Genomic DNA, 17,948 nt, shown 5'->3' with positions numbered 1-17,948 from the left:
TTTTTGTATTGACCAGTCAACTTCACATTACGATATCATTATTTTTATGAAAGATTATAAGATACGTTTAAAGGGAATACAAAATGTATTTGTTGAATCAATAGACATCAGATGGTAAAAATAATATTTCCCCATTATTAATTAATCAACTACCCCAACAACCATGTGCTTTCTTTTCTGAAAAACTGCCTGGTAGCTGGAAGTGTTTGGCTCACCTCTGTTTAAAGATTCTTTAATTAAGTCGGCCAGAAAATGGTACTACTATTCAGTTTTCAGAATGTTATATATATTACAATATGAATGATAAATGATCGCTGAAAGTATGAAGATGTTGGTTGAATTCACCATACTTTCTCTGACTTGACACAAAATTATACCTATAATTATAAATGGCTATATGATATATCCCTACATAGGTATCCATAGGTATTAGTCCAAATAATTATGACGTCTTGAAATTCTATTATAATTTTTTTCTTTATGCCTTAGTAAGACGTCATAATTATTTTGACTACCATAGGTATATATATGTATTTCTTGTTTCATTTAAATCAAAACAAATTTTTTTTTTATACTTTTTGTTTCATATCAATATGTTAATAATTAATGATTATAATTATTCTGCTGTTATTTTTTGGTGGCGTGATTGGAAAAAAAAATATTTGTAAAATTAACATAAAAAGTAGTCCAAATCAGGGTTTGACACTAACATTAGAGGTGATGTTAGGTATGGCAAACCAATGGGAGATAACTCCAAATTAACCTAAATAATTGTTCCCAGATGTGTGAAAAATTAAAATCTTTGGGTGACCTCCGATTACGGCCTTCTATTAACTTGGTAAGACTCAGAAGGTTCTGATTGCTTTTGATAGATATTATATGAATATACATGATTTTGTATATTATAATTTTCGGGAATACGATGAAATATTTGAGGTACAAACAAGGGTTTGAAAGTTACATTTGTTTCAAAAAAATACAAGGGAACTTTATACAGCCATAAAATGTATTTATTTATTAAGTTTAATATATTAATTAAATAATTAGGTCCAATAAATAAATCTAGATAGCTGTGTTCATATCAAAATTATTTTTTTATAAATAACCCTTCTTTTTGTGTATACAGAGTTATTTCCCTTGCATGACCAACTTTTGGTTTAGTTTTGATTGGAAATCAGCGGCGATAGGTTTTTTTGGCATTATAATACAGCCAGTTTATTGTGATTCAAAGATAGTTCAAACACTTGCTATTGCACACGAGATAATAAGGATAATGAATAATGTGGTTTAACAACAATCAATGTATGTAGTTTCAACATGTTCAACTAAAAACATACATAGAAATCCATGCAGTAGCGGCAGTTAACTTCGAATGCTATTCACATTCAATGCATTTTGAACTTCAGTCCTGAATGAGATTGGTTTACAGATTTCACTGTATAAATATTGTAACTGATATACAGATATGAATTTACTTTACTTTTATACATATAAGTATTTACAGTGATCTGACATAATTATTTTGTTTGAAATTTCTCGAATAATAATAATGTTCTATTATTTTCATTGTTTTTCAGTGCAACAGGTATTTTAGTCCTGTAGAATAATTGTTAAAAATGTAAAAGATTGTTGTTTATTTTTATTTATAAGCATTTAATATACATGCTACATTGTATATAAGAATAAGAATATTTCATTAAATAGAATGTTAATGAAAAGGGAACATTCTAATACTATCATGACAATACAAAGATGACATATTTCAAAACAATTCTTGTCTCTCATGGTACAACTGACTCTCATGGTACAACTGATTTTTATAGTTCGTTCTTATGTTGTACTGTGACAGGTCAGGGGAAGGATTGGGTGCCTGCTAACATGTTTAACCCCACCACATTCTGTATGTATGTGCCTGTCCAAAGTCAGGATCGGAGCCTGTAATTCAGTGGTTGTCGTTTGTTGATGTGTTAAATATTTGTTTTTCGTTCATTTGTTGTACATAAATTAGGCCTAGTTTTCTCGTTTGAATTGTTTTACATTTGTCATTTCGGGGCCTTTTATAGCTGACTATGCGGTATGGGCTTTGTTCATTATTGAAGGCCGTACGGTGACCTATAGTTATTTATTTCTGTGCCATTTGGTCTCTTGTGGAGAGTTGTCTCATTGGCAATCATACCACATCTTCTTTTTTATACACACACACACAATTAAACATTTACATTTGTATATAAAGAGTAATATTCATATTTATATTTTGTTTCTTTACATTCAAATGTTTATAAAGTTTTACTTTACATTTTCAATATACCAACTGATGCTCTGAAAAAAGGAATATATAAAGGTACCGTCATGTTACGTGACTTTGGACGATAGAATTTCATGAGAGTGGTTGACATTTTCATGCTTTAGGCTTCTATTTTGACCAAAAAACTTAATATGGAGGATTGAAATTGACTAACAAGATGTAAAAGAAGCAATATAAACAAAACTATAACCAAAATGATTAAAAAAATATATTTTATTATTTTTAAAGAGAGGAAACAGTTTTTCCAGAATAGTAAAAATTTCCATTTTGAAAATATTCTATTTCTTCGTTGTTATTATGTATATTGATAAAAGTGAAACTGTTTTGAAAATGTCTTCACAATGCCTTTAAAATGAGGTAAAGTTTTCTTAGATCAGTTGATTTAAAAAAAAAAACACTTTCTGTACCTAGTGATGTAGTCCACAGGACTACCAAGGAAAAATTTGGGGTAGTCCTGGTAGTCCACCTCTATCACCGGTGAGGGCCGCGTTGCGGCCCGAACTAGCTAGGGGGGTTTGGGGGCATGCCCCCCCCAAGAAAATTTTTCGAAATTATATGCAATTTCCTGCCATCTGAGCACCTCAAAAGCTCACAAATGTTCATTTGAGTTTTGAAAATATTTTTTTTTTTTCAGATAAATTAAAGTTGACATTCAGTGAATAAATTTTATTACTCCTGAACTTTTACCATCAGAAAATTTTGAAAAACGAAATGCAAAATCTGCAATCTGAGACAATTTCTAAGGCCTTGTTAGGTGGAGTTATTTGACCTTTTATTCCAGGATTATTTAGAAAAAAAGGATAAAAATAAGTCAAAAGTTTTCATTAATTCTTCAAACAGTTTATAAGATTTTTCTTGTAGTGATGTAAAAGGTGATTTCTGGACGGTCAAATAATAACAAGTCCATTTCATCTTAGTCTAGGGTTCTTTATTCAACAATGATGTAATCATAGAATTATTATTAACCCAGTCTGTGGAACTGAGTTTAATAACTAACATCGACAGTCTACACAATACTAACAGTAACGATCTTCATACTTCTACAGTAATAGTAACAGAGGTTCACATCAAATATGGTTCATATAAAGTCATGATGTCCTGTTCCAGAATGAATTCCATCACTATACTAATCCATAGAAATTATGGAGCTACTAATCAATCACAATATAAAGTCTATGAGCACAAAGTGCATCAAAACATACAAATATATCAGGATCACAACAAAGACATCAATCCTCCATTACTGTTTTCAAAACTACCACCAAAACTGGGGGCAAGGCTTAATAAACCAATCAGAATACAAGAAAACCTAAACACTCTAGTGAACAGTGAGTACTGATAGAAAAATCAATAATAGGTAAATGCTACAAGGTAAACAGTTAGATTTTATGGATCAATGAATAATCAATAGGCAATCAATAGAATAAAGGTAAACTTAAGTAAACTACTCTGCAAATGAAAGAATATAATTAATGGTGTGTCGGAATAACCTATAAAACATATAAAATATATAAATGATTAATATGATAAAAATCCACACTACCACAGTGATACAAAGTCTTTGTTTGTGAACTAGAGGTCAACTTCATCATCACTGTTGAAAGCAATTCAGTGGATATGTTGCTAAAACAAAATGCCTTTAATACCATTATGAATGACATGCATATATGGTTTTTTTTTTAATAAGAAAGCCACCAAAAATATTGTTGGCTTTTTTTCAAACTAACTCTTCCTATTTCTTTTTTTGGGGGTAATAATTTGTTTATCCAAATTTGGGAAGTATTTTTTTTTTATCTCTGACACCTACGTTTTTATTGCTGACCTTTGCTGTCTATTCTGCAGTTTCTTCACATTTTGGTTATCAGACATTTTCATTTTACATTGAAAATCCCATGTGTTACAAACACTGTGAAGATTCTGATCAGAAATCTGGATATCAAAAGTGCTTTCATAATAACAATATAAAATTTACGTTCTTCCAAATGCCATCACTGTCATCACTGTCTTTGAATAATGTAAACATAATTGGGAGGACTTTTATGCCAATTTTTAGCATTGAAATAGCCAGACCATATACAAATTTCCAGGTGGTCCACAGGACTACTGATTAACCATGTTTTGGTAGTCCTCCTAGATTTTAGGGAGGCACCGGACTACCGTTAGTGTCGAACCCTGCAAATAATTATGACGTCTTGAAAGGCTATTATAATTTTTTTCTTTGACACCTTACTTCGAAGTAAGGTGTCAAAGAAAAAAAATTATAATAGCTTTTAAGACGTCATAATTATTTGGACTACATAAAAAGATGGTTGTGAATCCATTCATATCATTGTCATTGAATGATTGATGGACAATACACTACAAAAGTATTTTACAAGGTTTGCTTGCATGAGGGTAGGAATGGCCTGTAGCACCAGGCATGAAACTGTAATTTTTGGCTACTGCAATAGTCGTAAGTGTAAAATTGGTTAAAATTTTCTGATTTGTCAAATAATGCTTGGGCCAAAAAAAAGTATGTTCATTTTTATTTGGCAGCATTTTCCTTTGATTTTATTATTATTTCGGCCAAATCTTGTATATTTGCTCAATGTAAAGTTGGAAGAACTGCTGACCGACCCTACTAATTAAACATGAAAATTTTATTGCAGTAAAAGTTGTAAATGCTGTGACAATAAAAACAGGTTAAAAAAAATTACACAATAGATCATAATCACAAGATGAAATATATATAATGAAAATGACATAAACTATAGTTGCCTTCAGCTGAAATTCATAGCAGTTATCGGTAAAAATAATCTACTATCAATCGCGTTCACTCGAGATATAGTATTTCACATTCCATTCATAAATCGTTGAAAGAAAACCACTACTGACCTACCTTTAAAGTGATCGCACTAATAATCCTGACCTTCACATTTTCCAGAATGTTTTCCATTGTAAATCCACCATCTTCGTTTCTATGAGGATCTGATGTTTACATGTCACTTTCGGAGTTTCCTGTAATATTCTTGTTGTGTTGTTAGTTTCCCGCGCGTAGTGCAAATTTTCTAAACTCAACTCCACGGAAACACTTCCGATAAAAACAATGGCTGATTCCACCAATCAAAATTGTCTTGGAAAATTGAGACCAATACATGCATGTTTTAATATGTTTTATTTTTTTCAGTCATACAAGGAAGGGAAAGCCCCTGCATCTGAGGAGGCAACAATTCACAGAATTAGAATCACTCTTACAAGCAGAAATGTCAAAAGTCTAGAAAAAGGTAAAGTACTTTTACATGTTCTAGAAAAGACAATCGCTGTTTTCCACTACTCTTGCATTGCAACAACCTCATTAAATATTACTCTTTGCAAAATAATTGTCTTTCTTTCTTGCTAATCATATTCATTAGTTAATTTTTATGTTATGAATTATATAGGTTAGCAACTATAGGTCACTGTATGGCATTCTATAATCCGCAAAACCCATTCTTCAAATCAAGCTACAAATCAATAGTTTTCCTGCTTTCTCTAAACTTGTGCGAGAAGTGTATTGCGATCGGTATAAAACAAGAAGATGTGGTTTGATTGCCAAAGAGTCAACATATACAGAAGCTGAAATGATTTCAGATATTTCATGAGTGAAGAAAGAACAGTTTGTGCCAAAATAGTTGCAGATTATTTTAAAAACACACTCCTTAGATCCACCTTTGGGACAAAGTCATGGATGCTTGAAGTGACAATGTCCAACAACTTCATTGTTGTACCATCGAAGGTGCTTGAGTCATTGGTGTGTTATATCAGTATACCTCAGACTGCAGACTTGGGACTGTTGCAGATCTAAAGATCACTATGGCAACAGTTGGCTGTTTTCTGGGACACGACTATTTTTATAAAATTTAAACATTCAAATGTTATGCAATTTTTTTAATAAGAGAAGAACTTTAAAATCTGAGAGAGAATTGTTTTCCACAAATATTTATCTTGTGTGTGTTGTTGATAACTATACATGAAAGATTTATTATTTTCATGGAATAAATGTTTAATTAGAAATTGATCACTTTGGAAATCATCTAGTGTAGTCCAATATTCATATGTACATGTAATACATTGCAAAAGTGTCTAAATAGAATATTGATTTTCAAGTTATTTCCAATTCTTAATTCAGAAGTGTCGACAATTTGAAACATAATTTTACCCGATAGCTTGTTGGTAGGACCTCTGTACTTGGTCACCATATGTTAGTACATTAACACTTTCCTTACTGAATTGTTTTTTTTTAGCGACGTTGTGTGACCTGATCAAATTTCCGCGCGCAGTTTGCCTGGCCTGAATTAATTTGACGTGTGAATGGGAAAAAAATGACGTTTTAATAAAAACGTGTGTATCTTTGTTGTTTCTCATCAAATCGGTTTCAAACTCGATATTGTTACACTTAAGTATGAAAGGAGTGTTGCAATATAAATAAATTTACATGACAATACCTACTTTTGATTTTTTTTTAACCTTTTGTGGAAAGAAAATGACGTTTGATTTGAGAAATCTATTTTTTGTTGTGACCGGTTTATATTTTTGCCTCCGATCTTCTAAATTAACAATACAAATGGTAATTAACAATTTCGAGTGTTCCTTTATCATAGTTTTATAGAAAAAAATAACTCCAGAGTCAAAATTCTAGCTTATTAGTCAGAATAAATACGAATAAAAATGGTTTGACAAATTCCGCGGCGGCCATTTTTTTACCTGTACAATGCAATCACCAGATAGGAAGTTGTGTCCCTGGATAAGTTGGAGTTGTCTTTCTTAGTCCGATGTTTTCTTTGAATTTTTGCATGAATATTGATCTAAATTGACTATTGGGATCTTTTGTGGAATTTTTAATATTTTAATGGAGATATCTAATGATATTTTTTTCTGGTAAAATCAAAACTTTTGAGATTAATATGTGCTTTTTTTTTTAATGTGCAAATATTTTTTTCTGTTTTTTTTTGTATCAAACCACTGAGTGCATGGAAATATTAATTAAATGTAAGATGACCTGACACACTTATCCATGTACATTTAACACTGTGTTGATAAATTAAGTGAGACATAATTAAATGTTGAAAGACAATCATGAACTTTTAAAAATAAAATTACTTTAAAAAAGTCAATGATTTATTTTTAAAATTATTTATTATAAGTGTCCTGACTCCATGGGATGCTAGAATTTCCACTGTCTTTGGTTTTGTATTGTTCAATGATGAAAATAATTTAATGTTCCTTATTAAAAAAAAAATTAAATGAAAATGTCAACTGTAACAACAAATATAAATTATGAATATCCTTTTAACAACTTATCTGTGAAAACCTTTTCAACAAATTATGTGTATATAATATCCTTTCAAATTAAAAATTGTAACAAAGTAACTGTTAATTTAAGAAGTTTAATTTTTGACTGAGTGGGAGACAGTGAAGCAATGGGGTAGGCAAAGTGGTTTTCTACATTCAACACAACCATATTTTCAAAACCTTTTTTTCCTGTGTACCTTTAATAGCTACCCTAGCCCAGCATATGTGACACCTTATCTTGTTTCCCAAAGTCTACTGGCAAACAGAGTTAACCTACATGTGTTTGATCTGTCTTGACATGGTAGATTTCACAATATGACATACACCATGTCTGACGCTACCAAAACCCAAAGTTTGATGGCCCATTTCTTTGTTTTAGAAGGCATGAATTGCTTGAATGCATCCCTCCCTTTGTAAGATATCATGAATCGCCACCTATCGTTTGGGGACATGTTGGTCTCTCATTTTTTGTCTGTTAAGGGGGTCTTTAATTTCTGAGTTTGTAAGATACATCATTATTAGTCTCCCATCTTTGCTCACCTCCCTGGTGCGTAGCAGTGAAGTGAAGATACCTTATTATCTGCATAATTTCGTCCATTTCTTTGAAAAATAAGAGACCATGACTTATATTTTTAATAACTATAAACATGATAAAGCCTTCAAGTGTTGGGATTAATAAATTTCAGGATAAAAACAATATATGTACATTGTCAGAAAATATAACATTTTTGTCCTAAATTCTAAAGCTCATACAATTATATTTTATTTTCCGGCAATGTACATATATATTGAATATATTGAATATGAGAATAATTGCCTGTTAAAATAAAAACATAATTGTTATGGCTTTTTTACTCTAATATATGTGTGTGGCTCTGATCTGGCTGCGGTTTAACATCTTAAAATTGAGATGATTATATTCATATTTATATATGATTTATAAAAACATTACCGGTTTTATGTTAATTATCAAATCATTGCAATATTACTTTGCTCTTCATGGGCCCTTTAATTAGAATAAAAATATCTTATCTCTGGAATCAAAATATCCTATCTTTGGAATAAAATGTCTTATCTTATCTAATTATAACTATCAATTATTTGGTTGTCAGATAGAAACATCTGGAAAAAATATCCTTCTTTGGGTCTCATATGTTTTGTGGACCAGTTAGGTAGGCAGTTACTTCTGGGATAAATGGGGAAGACCTCTTTCAAATTTCAATATATAAAATTCTTGGTGCCATCAGTCATTGTTGGGGGACATCAGGGGCATTATTTACATCTGTCAGCTGTCATTATTTTCATCTGAAAGTTCGCTGACCCCTTCTCTTTCAACATCACTTCAGGAGTGATCATGAAATCATCACCGATGTCATTTTGAGGTCAATGCATTTCATACCGTTGACCAAGAAGATCTACTTCTCCCACCAAAAATCCCTCAAACTCGTTCTCAAAACTATCGGACATTTTTATGTCTCAGAATGTTACAGACACGATACAGACCATGAAACGACATTTTACTAATATTTACTATAATTATGCGTCCTTGACATCGGCAAGTGAGAGAGAAATGTGATTGGATTGTTTTATTTAGAACTTCCATAAAAGGAGTGCGACCTTTTGCACTCGTGGGAAAAATCCAATTACCGCGCCGACGGAAGTCGGATTATTAATTGATTTTATTCTCCGTGCAATTGTTAAAATCGTTTTTCGTAATTTGTATCATAATGTTAATCAAAATATTCATGAAATCAAATTTAACTTTCCTTCCAAATAACCTTTTCTCGACGAAAAAAGTCACATGTTCGCATCACATGTTTTTGTACAAAATGGCGGCGGCTTATTTTGTTTGTTGACGCTACCGATCTTTCATTGTATTGAAGTATATATAAGGTATCAAATTCAGTCATAATTGGTATTCTTTAACTGTGATATACAAGCTTCCTGAAAACCTATATATGTATAGGTTAAACATAGCTTTACGGGGGGAAATGAATTAAAAGACAAAAAAAATATGATTATCACGTGATTGTCTATGCCTGAAAGCATTGTTCGGCCTGACTACGGGGATGCCTCAACACATTGTTCGGCCTGGCTACGGGGATGCCTTAACGCATTGTTCGCCTTGAAAGGGTTAAAATGGTCTGTTTAATAGAATATTGATTTTCAAGTTACTTCCAATTCTGAATTCAGAAGTGTCGACAATTTGAAACATAATTTTTGAAACATAATTTTACCCGATAGCTTGTTGGCAGGACCTCTGTACTTAGTCAACCTTATGTTAATAATTATACATTAAAAGGGTCTGTTTTAGGCAATAAATTAGAGAAAAGGAAATTTACAATGAATAAATTTATCCACAATGGGATTACTAGTCCGGTTGAAATCATTTCATACTCTGGTAACAATGCCCACAAATTAATAATTAATTACTTCGCTGCATTGAAGACCCATTGGTAGCCTTCATCTACTGTCTGCTCTTTGGTTGGGTTGTTGTCTCTTTAACATATTCCCCATTTCCATTCTCAGTTTTATGATTTTTAGGCAGTTAAGCTGCCTTATGCGAGCACCCTAGATTTGTGTTCTACCCAATAAATGCTGAAATATGTGCAATTGGTATTATCTAGCTGGATGTTATGTTATTTATAACTAATTGGACAGTTTTTTCATACTTTTAATTCTTGATTACAAAAAATATGACCAGAAAAACCTTAAATGATCGTCGAATCATCCAAAAGTTTTGAAGTTGCACATAGGAAGTAGGGCACATTAGGAATCCTTATGTAGTTTATTATCCCCTGAGATTTTGGCTAAGCTGTCAAAGAACAAATGTATGAAATATGTAATCGCCGAAAATCTCTAAAGACAAGTAGTTTAGATTTCCCAAATGGCAAAAGTCGTAGGAATATTGTTTATCGTCAATACGTACGTAGTCAACTACGTCAGTAGTCTTAAAATAAGTCCCACTGTTCATGCTGTTGGCGGCAATTTTAAATTATAAGACAAATTTTTTGTATCTTTTCAATTTGGAGGCAGGGGTTCAAATTAGCGGTTGTCCGAGGTCTGCGACCTTCCACTTTTGCAGTCGGACTTTCGACTTGGTTACCGTAGTTACGCTCGACATGCCCGACTTGAGAGGAAATACAAATAACTTTGCAAACCTTTTTACCAAAGTCTCCTAATAAACGACCTCAAAACTTATTTTCAGCATTATTATCCATGACAGCGATGTCTATTTTGTTCAACCGCTAGCTTTATACAGAAAATCGCCGACAAATAATGTGTAAATTCGAGTAAAATCGTATCTGACAAAAACAATATCGGACCCGATTTCGGAAGCTGATAAGGGTAATTCCGGGTTTAGAATTGAAAACCAAAAGATATATGTAAAAGAATGAAAAAAACAGAAAATATTTTGTACAGAAACTCAAAATTACTTTTTGACAAATTTTATGAAATTTAATGTCAAAATTCAATACAATGTGACAGCTGGGAACAGTATATCTAACAATATATATGGTCCTGGTGACAGTATAAATTTTCTTTATCAGTGATAAATGTTGGTAAAGCAAGTTAGATGCTTTTAAAGTGTAAACATATTACTACAATTTCAATGGGTATTTTTGTTCTTCTCAATTTTGATGGGTCAGTTAAAATAGCTAGAAGTTACTTATTTTACACAAATAGTGCAACTAGAATATATGATACCTGAATGTTAGCAAATCATATGATATGTATGTGGAGTCCTTTGGGGCACTCTACCCCCTCCTGTTTGATAACTTTGAAACGGATGGGATCCCCACCTCTCAACCATATACATTCATGTATGGGACTATATCGTCGCTGTTATGCAAAAACCTTGTATCTCAATTTTTTGTGGAAATCTTTTTATTGATTATTTAGAAATAAATATGTATGTTCCACTGTATGCGAAAATATCTGATCTTCTAACCAATCATTAACCTGAATTCTGACATGTGACGAAAAATTGTAGTCTGATTGGTGAGACATTTTGTTGTTCGAAAATATCGTATCTCAAAAGAAAAACACACGGCACGACAGCTGACATCATAACAGCTACAGTTTACTGAATCAATTTTAGGTTCTCAAAGCTAATAAAGCTTAGAAATAATGTGAAAAGCTTTCAAAATACAATATAGGTGCAGACATTTTTGCTCGTCTTGGTAATTTATTGGTTAGAAGATCAGATATTTTCGCATACAGTGGAACATACACATTTAATTCTAAATAATCGATAAAAAGATTTCAGTTTTTACTGCCTGGTGTGAAATAATCAAAACCTTAGATACGAGGTTTTTGTATAACAGCGACGATATAACTAATCAAATGAAATATAGGTGAAGTCCCTAGGGTCACCCACAACCTCCTGCTTTAGAACTTGGAAACAGTCTAGATCCCAACCCCTAAACCATATTTATTCATGTATGGGACAATATAACCAATCAAATGAAATACAGGGGGAGTCCCTGGGGTCACCCCACCCCTCCTGTTTGGGAACTTTGAAACAGTCGAGATCCCACCCCTAAACCATTTATATTCATGTATGGGACAATATAATAAATCAAATGAAATATAGGGGGAGTCACTGTGGGTCTACCCACCCCTCCTGTTTGAGAACTTGGAAACGGTCGAGATCCCCACCCCTACACCATAAATATTCATGTATGGGACAATATAACAAATCATATGAAATATAGATAGAGTTCGTGGGGCCACTCTACCCCTTCCTGTTTGAGAAATTGGAAACAGTTGAGATCCCCACCCTTAAACGATATATATTCATGTATGCCTATGGGACAATATAACATATCAAATGAATTATAGAGGGAGTCCCTAGGGTCACTGCACCCCCCTGTTTGAGAACTTGGAAACAGTCGAGATCCTCACCCCTTAACCATATATACTCATGTATGGGACTAAATAACAAATCAAAGGAAATATAGGGGGAGTCCCTGCGGTCACCCCACCTCTCCTGTTTGAGAACTTGGAAACAGTCGAGATCCCCACCTTATATTTTCATGTATGGGACAAAAGAACTAATCAAATGAAATATAGGGAGAGTCCTAAGGGTCACCCTACCCAATCCTGTTTGATAACTTGGAAACAGATTAGATCCCCACCCCTCAAACATATATATTCATGTATTGGACAATATAACAAATCAAATGAAATATAGGGGAAGTCACTGGGGTCCCCCACCCCCTCCTGTTTGAAAACTTGATAACTGTCAATATCCCCACCCTAAAACATATATATTCATGTATGGGACAATATAAAAAATCAAATGAAAAATAGGGGTAGTCCCTAGGGTCACCCCACACCCTCTTGTGTGTGTTTTGAGAACTTGTAAAAGATTGAGATACCAACTCCTAAGCCATATTCATTCCTGTTTGTCATTTCAAAAAGATTGAATGACATACAAGGTCAATTTCATAGGCGTCACATATGCATATCACTTTGCTAGACCTAACACCTGTCATTTTATTCCAAACTTAGACATCATGGACTTGGGGTGAAGGTGGGAGTCATTTATATTTATTATGGACAGGTCAGTCAGACCTCACCATTGATCCCTGTAGTAGTAAACATTTGTCTGATTTGTGTCTCATAACTTTTGTACTGTAGAACACAAACTCAGTTTTCTTTCCAGGGAAGCAAGTCCATTCATACTTTTGCAAGCTCGTACTAAAGTCAATTTTAACTAATAACAGTCAACTAATACGAACATTAACTATCAACAAGAAGAACTGCAAACATTGCGAATTCGTACCACTACAGACTTATGACCACGAAAAAAAATATACTTGATATATACATTGCTTTTGAAAACCTTGATAAAATATGAATTATTTGCCATAATGATTAATTCATTAAATGAACATAAATATACAATTATATATGAATAATTAATGATTGTTCTTTTAAATCTTTAAAAAAAAATTGAAGCAACATTGCCACAGTTTTCATAATAATGTTTGCCTTCGTTTTTGGTTAACTGCCTACAGTGCTTACAGCGCTTTGATTCTTATTAAAACGCTGTCAGCAAAAACATAATTGTCTTGCATTATTTATTGTCAAAATATGCAGTAGAAGCCAGGATGCAGGTAAGTTAACATATTTGTAACTTAATCTAACCAGTTTTCCCACTATCTTAAAAATAACTTGAAATGTGCCTTTCTCTCAGTATCGTGAATGAAAAATACATTTTCTGGATAATGAGTTGCAGAAAATGTTAATGCATTATTGCAAGACAATACACACTCCTTAGATCCACCTTTGGGACAAAGTCATGGATGCTTGAAGTGACATGTCCAACAACTTTATTGTTGTACCATCGAAGGTGCTTGAGTCATTGGTGTGTTATATTAGTATACCTCAGACTGCAGACTTGGGACTGTTGCAGATCAAACGATCACTATGGCAACAGTTGGCTGTTTTCTGGGACACAATTATTTTCATGAACTTTAAAATCATATCAAATAGTAAGTTATCATTTACTTAGATATATCTTTTTATTTTGACAGTATGTGCAGATTTGATAAAGGGAGCAAAAGAGAAGTCTTTGAAGGTTAAAGGACCAGTCCGTATGCCAACCAAGATTCTTCGTATTACCACACGTAAGACCCCCTGTGGAGAAGGTTCTAAAACCTGGGACAGATTCCAGATGAGGATCCACAAACGTCTGATTGATTTACACAGTCCTTCAGAAATTGTCAAACAGATCGTATCCTTTTTTGTGTTTTTAACATGTAACATCAAATGTTATGAATGAGATGAGAATGAGGGTAGAAATTATATTAACAGCAAACCATAAGATTAAGTACAGGAATAATTTTGATAAGCCTAGAATAGATTTAGTATATCTATACTTAATATCCCTTGAAATGCTAGTTTAAAAACATGTTTCTCAAAATTAAGGATTTTTAACAATTTGCCCTCAAATTATCACAAAAATATTGGTAATCCATTGTATGCAATTTTTTTGGAAAATGACGCAGTCATTGTTCCATAACTGCCGACCTGAACTTCATTACATTGCTCTGCCTACCGCGCTTGGTTTCGTATTTCCTATTTTCCAAACAAACTGGAATCTGCTTGTGTTATCATTATGCATCATTGTGTAGTATTAAACCAGCCAGGACCCAGTTTACACTGGTTTTTGCTTGTATTCCACTACACTCGAACAAAGTGTTGTAGTTTGACGGGAACCAGTTTTAGAATTTGTAAACTACAAAACGTAATCGGTTATTGTTCATTCCGTTTTGGTGTTTCATACCGACTTGTATGGTTTGAATAAGCTTAAGACCATTCAAACATTAATGTGATAGGTATATTAAAGATTGTTTTACAAAAGGATTGAACTGTTTTACTTTCAAAGTCGTACTATAGGGATATCTGTCATATACGGATTTCCACTCTCACCGGTTAATTTCTTCTTTTACACGTGCTTTGGAAACTTCCTGTTTAATCGCAAGTTTTAAAATTGTTTTTGAGTGAATTAAACTTATTTTAACAATCATGAAGCGTTCCAGAATCTTTTTAAAGCAGTTTCTTCTTCTCTTTGATGATGGAAAATAGGTTTTCTCAAGAAAGTACCGCAAACGATCGCAGAGGAATTGAAACGTACAAGTCAAGTCGGCACCTGGTTAAATTGGCATCTTCTTCTCTTCTTCTTTAGTTACGGAATACCATCAACTTTTTGAGGATTACTTTCCGGCGCATGCCTGTATGAGGTCGCTTTAAGTTAATTTCATTTTTTTTTATTACTTTTATTTATTTATGAAATTTACAATTTTTTTAGTTTCAATTTTTACATTTTTTATATATATTTTTTATAACTATAAGATAAAAACAATAAGCACATTTAGTTCAGATGAGAGTATGTTTTAAGGAGCACCTCATGAGTGAGTGCATCCTTAAAGTTGTCTGTAGTGGTTTGGTTTGAGATATCTAGTCAAATCGGCACCTATTCGACGTCAATTCGGCATCCAATAATATTTGATATAATATTTTCTATTCAATTAATTAATTACTGTTACCAAGTACATAGTGAATATGTTGTTGTGTATTTTGGTAAACCACGAAACGAAAGTGAATATGTAGTGTATAAAGGTAAACAACGAAGCCCTTACCAAAGCTGTTGTTTTAACAATTAGACAATTTGTGTAATTGTAAAAACAAGTCAATTATTAAAATAAAATGGAAAACTATGAGTCCCTTTCAATAAATCAAACTTTCATGCCAAATAATTAGCAAATTTAAGGTGTTTGTTTTTCAGTAAAGTTTAAACAGCATTAAACCAACAATCCTGTAAAATGCTCAACTGGTTAAAATAATGCAGAAAAATACACAATATCTCATGTATTAGTCCTGGCAAGGCTATTTTATTATTTTTCTGGGACGCCTTCCTACGATGTTCAGGTGCCAATTTAACTAGGTGCCAGTTTGACTAGAATTCTTTGACAAATGTTTGAAACTATCTGAGTTTCATTAGACCTTTGATAGCAGTAACAAAAAGATTATTTACTTAATATTTTGTGGGAGAAGGGGGTTCAGACTGTGTGGCATCAGGTCTGTTTGTGCCCAATACATTTTCACACCCTACACGTTCGCACATTCACACTCTACTCATTCACGCCCAATTTTAATTCAAATTCAAGTTGAATAATTGGAAAATTATGGTTGTTGTTTTAAATTGCTTTGGTGTAAATACTGAATGTATTTATAGCTTGGTATGAGTAAAACATTGAAGATTTTAAAGGAAAAAACACAAAAGATAATTGTTTTTAACAGCTTGGTCCCATTGATCTGAAACAACGAAACAATAAAACATAGAAACCAAAATATAGCAATCCACTAATATAACCAAAACATGATAAAATTTATTCAACACGCAGAAACAAACATAGTCAGAATCTCACTTCATTTTGAAACAAGTCAATGAAACAAGTTATAGCAATACACTAACCAAAACATGATTAAGAGTTATTCAACACAAAATAAAACGTTGACAAAATACCACTTTATTTAGAAAGGATTATTATTATTTTTAGCAATACCTTATCCAAAACATAATTAAGATTTATTCAACACAAAAAAAAAATTGCTGTCTCACTTTATTTTGAGACAATGACAACAATTATACTTATAAGAAAACACTTGCTTACATAGTTATTAAACACAAAACCAATTAAGATTGGGTGCGAACATGTAGGGTGTGAAAGTGAAAGGGGTGAAAATGAGTGGGCGCAAACGTGAATGGAAGCGAACGGACTCAGATTCAGACTATGTACCAGTGAGAAATATACAAGCATTTCTACAGTATTTATTTGTACAATTCAGCTAGTCTTGACCTATTCATTTGTCTTAAAAAACCAGCCAGTTGTCACCTTCACTTCACACACACACACATATACGAATATCAATTATATGCTTAGGATACATGTTGCATTGTTAAACTAATTACGGTATGTGAAAATCAAGACTTGCATAAAAACTATCCCAATATTAGAGACAGTGGCGTCATTTTTCTTCAGAGCTTTCAGCTCTTTGATTAGTAAAGGTTTTTCACATATAGAGAGTCGTATGAAACTCCCTAGAACTACAAACGTACAAAAAATAGTTACGGAATAATAAGTCTTTTACAGCCCAGACTAATATTTCAATATACTGCCAAAAAGGATAACAACTTTTAAAAGTAAAACAGAAATTTTGTAAGAAATTTAATTTTGTCAAGATTTCAATATTAGAAGAACTTCAACATGTGTTCAAGTTTGAACATAGACCAACAATGAAAGGAATTTAGGTTTCATAGAGGAATATTTCACAGTTTTGTAGTTAAGCAAAACATTTAAAAAGAAAGTGATTTGTGAGAATTAGCAGTTGGAAATATTTTGTATGTTTTTATCCTTGACCTCTTACCAGACATCTATTAGCATTGAACCAGGAGTAGAAGTTGAAGTAACCATTGCTGATGCATAAACTAGAGGACTCCATTCCTTAAAAAATAATTAAAAAAATAGAAAAGATGGTTGTTTTGTTTATAATTGTACCTATGCATCCTTGCAGTTTAGTTTTTTTATACAACTGCAAAATTTTGCAGTCCTATACTGGTGTGAGGCTGTTGTCATTTAAAAAAAAAGGTTTTTAAGACAAATTTTTAACCATATAAGCATGCTAAGTGTATGGATCTCTATGCAATTGTACCATATGGTTCAATACCTCTAAAGGATTGATTATTGGGGTTCTTTTCTCAACTGTTTAGGAATTTGTACCATATTGTTCCATACCACAAAAGAAAGGTGGGGATTGA

General features: G+C 32.5%; 1 protein-coding gene and 2 non-coding genes across 4 annotated transcripts; all 3 read left to right on the top strand.

Moving 5' to 3' along the window:
• Positions 1-93: 93 nt before the first annotated feature.
• On the top strand, positions 94-17,664 carry LOC139517223 (small ribosomal subunit protein uS10). Of its 2 annotated transcripts, none has more exons than XM_071308011.1 (4): positions 94-114; positions 5,472-5,568; positions 14,161-14,360; positions 17,561-17,664. In XM_071308011.1, exons 1-4 carry the CDS (start codon positions 112-114, stop codon positions 17,615-17,617), a joined length of 357 nt encoding a protein of 118 aa, XP_071164112.1. In that variant the 5' UTR covers positions 94-111; the 3' UTR covers positions 17,618-17,664. The 2 variants fall into 2 exon arrangements, with proteins under 2 accessions (XP_071164112.1, XP_071164105.1); XM_071308004.1 differs by lacking the exon at positions 94-114 and adding an exon at positions 115-255.
• LOC139508974 (small nucleolar RNA SNORA53) lies at positions 5,973-6,167 on the top strand. Its single transcript, XR_011661485.1, has one exon. It is a non-coding gene; the product is annotated as a small nucleolar RNA SNORA53 (small nucleolar RNA).
• On the top strand, positions 13,891-14,084 carry LOC139508980 (small nucleolar RNA SNORA53). Its single transcript, XR_011661487.1, has one exon. It is a non-coding gene; the product is annotated as a small nucleolar RNA SNORA53 (small nucleolar RNA).
• Positions 17,665-17,948: the final 284 nt, after the last annotated feature.

This window comes from Mytilus edulis, chromosome 1 (genome assembly GCF_963676685.1).
Source record: "Mytilus edulis chromosome 1, xbMytEdul2.2, whole genome shotgun sequence".
NCBI classification, from domain to species: domain Eukaryota; kingdom Metazoa; phylum Mollusca; class Bivalvia; order Mytilida; family Mytilidae; genus Mytilus; species Mytilus edulis.
The sequence above is the reverse complement of the archived record's forward strand: the minus strand, read 5'-3'. Positions and strand labels throughout refer to the sequence as shown.

Excerpts from the sequence above, each read along its gene's own strand:
- LOC139517223 (XM_071308011.1), top strand. Across the intron at positions 5,569-14,160 it reads TGTCAAAAGTCTAGAAAAAG|TATGTGCAGATTTGATAAAG; the intron begins GTAAAGTACTTT and ends TTATTTTGACAG. Across the intron at positions 14,361-17,560 it reads CAGAAATTGTCAAACAGATC|ACATCTATTAGCATTGAACC; the intron begins GTATCCTTTTTT and ends ACCTCTTACCAG.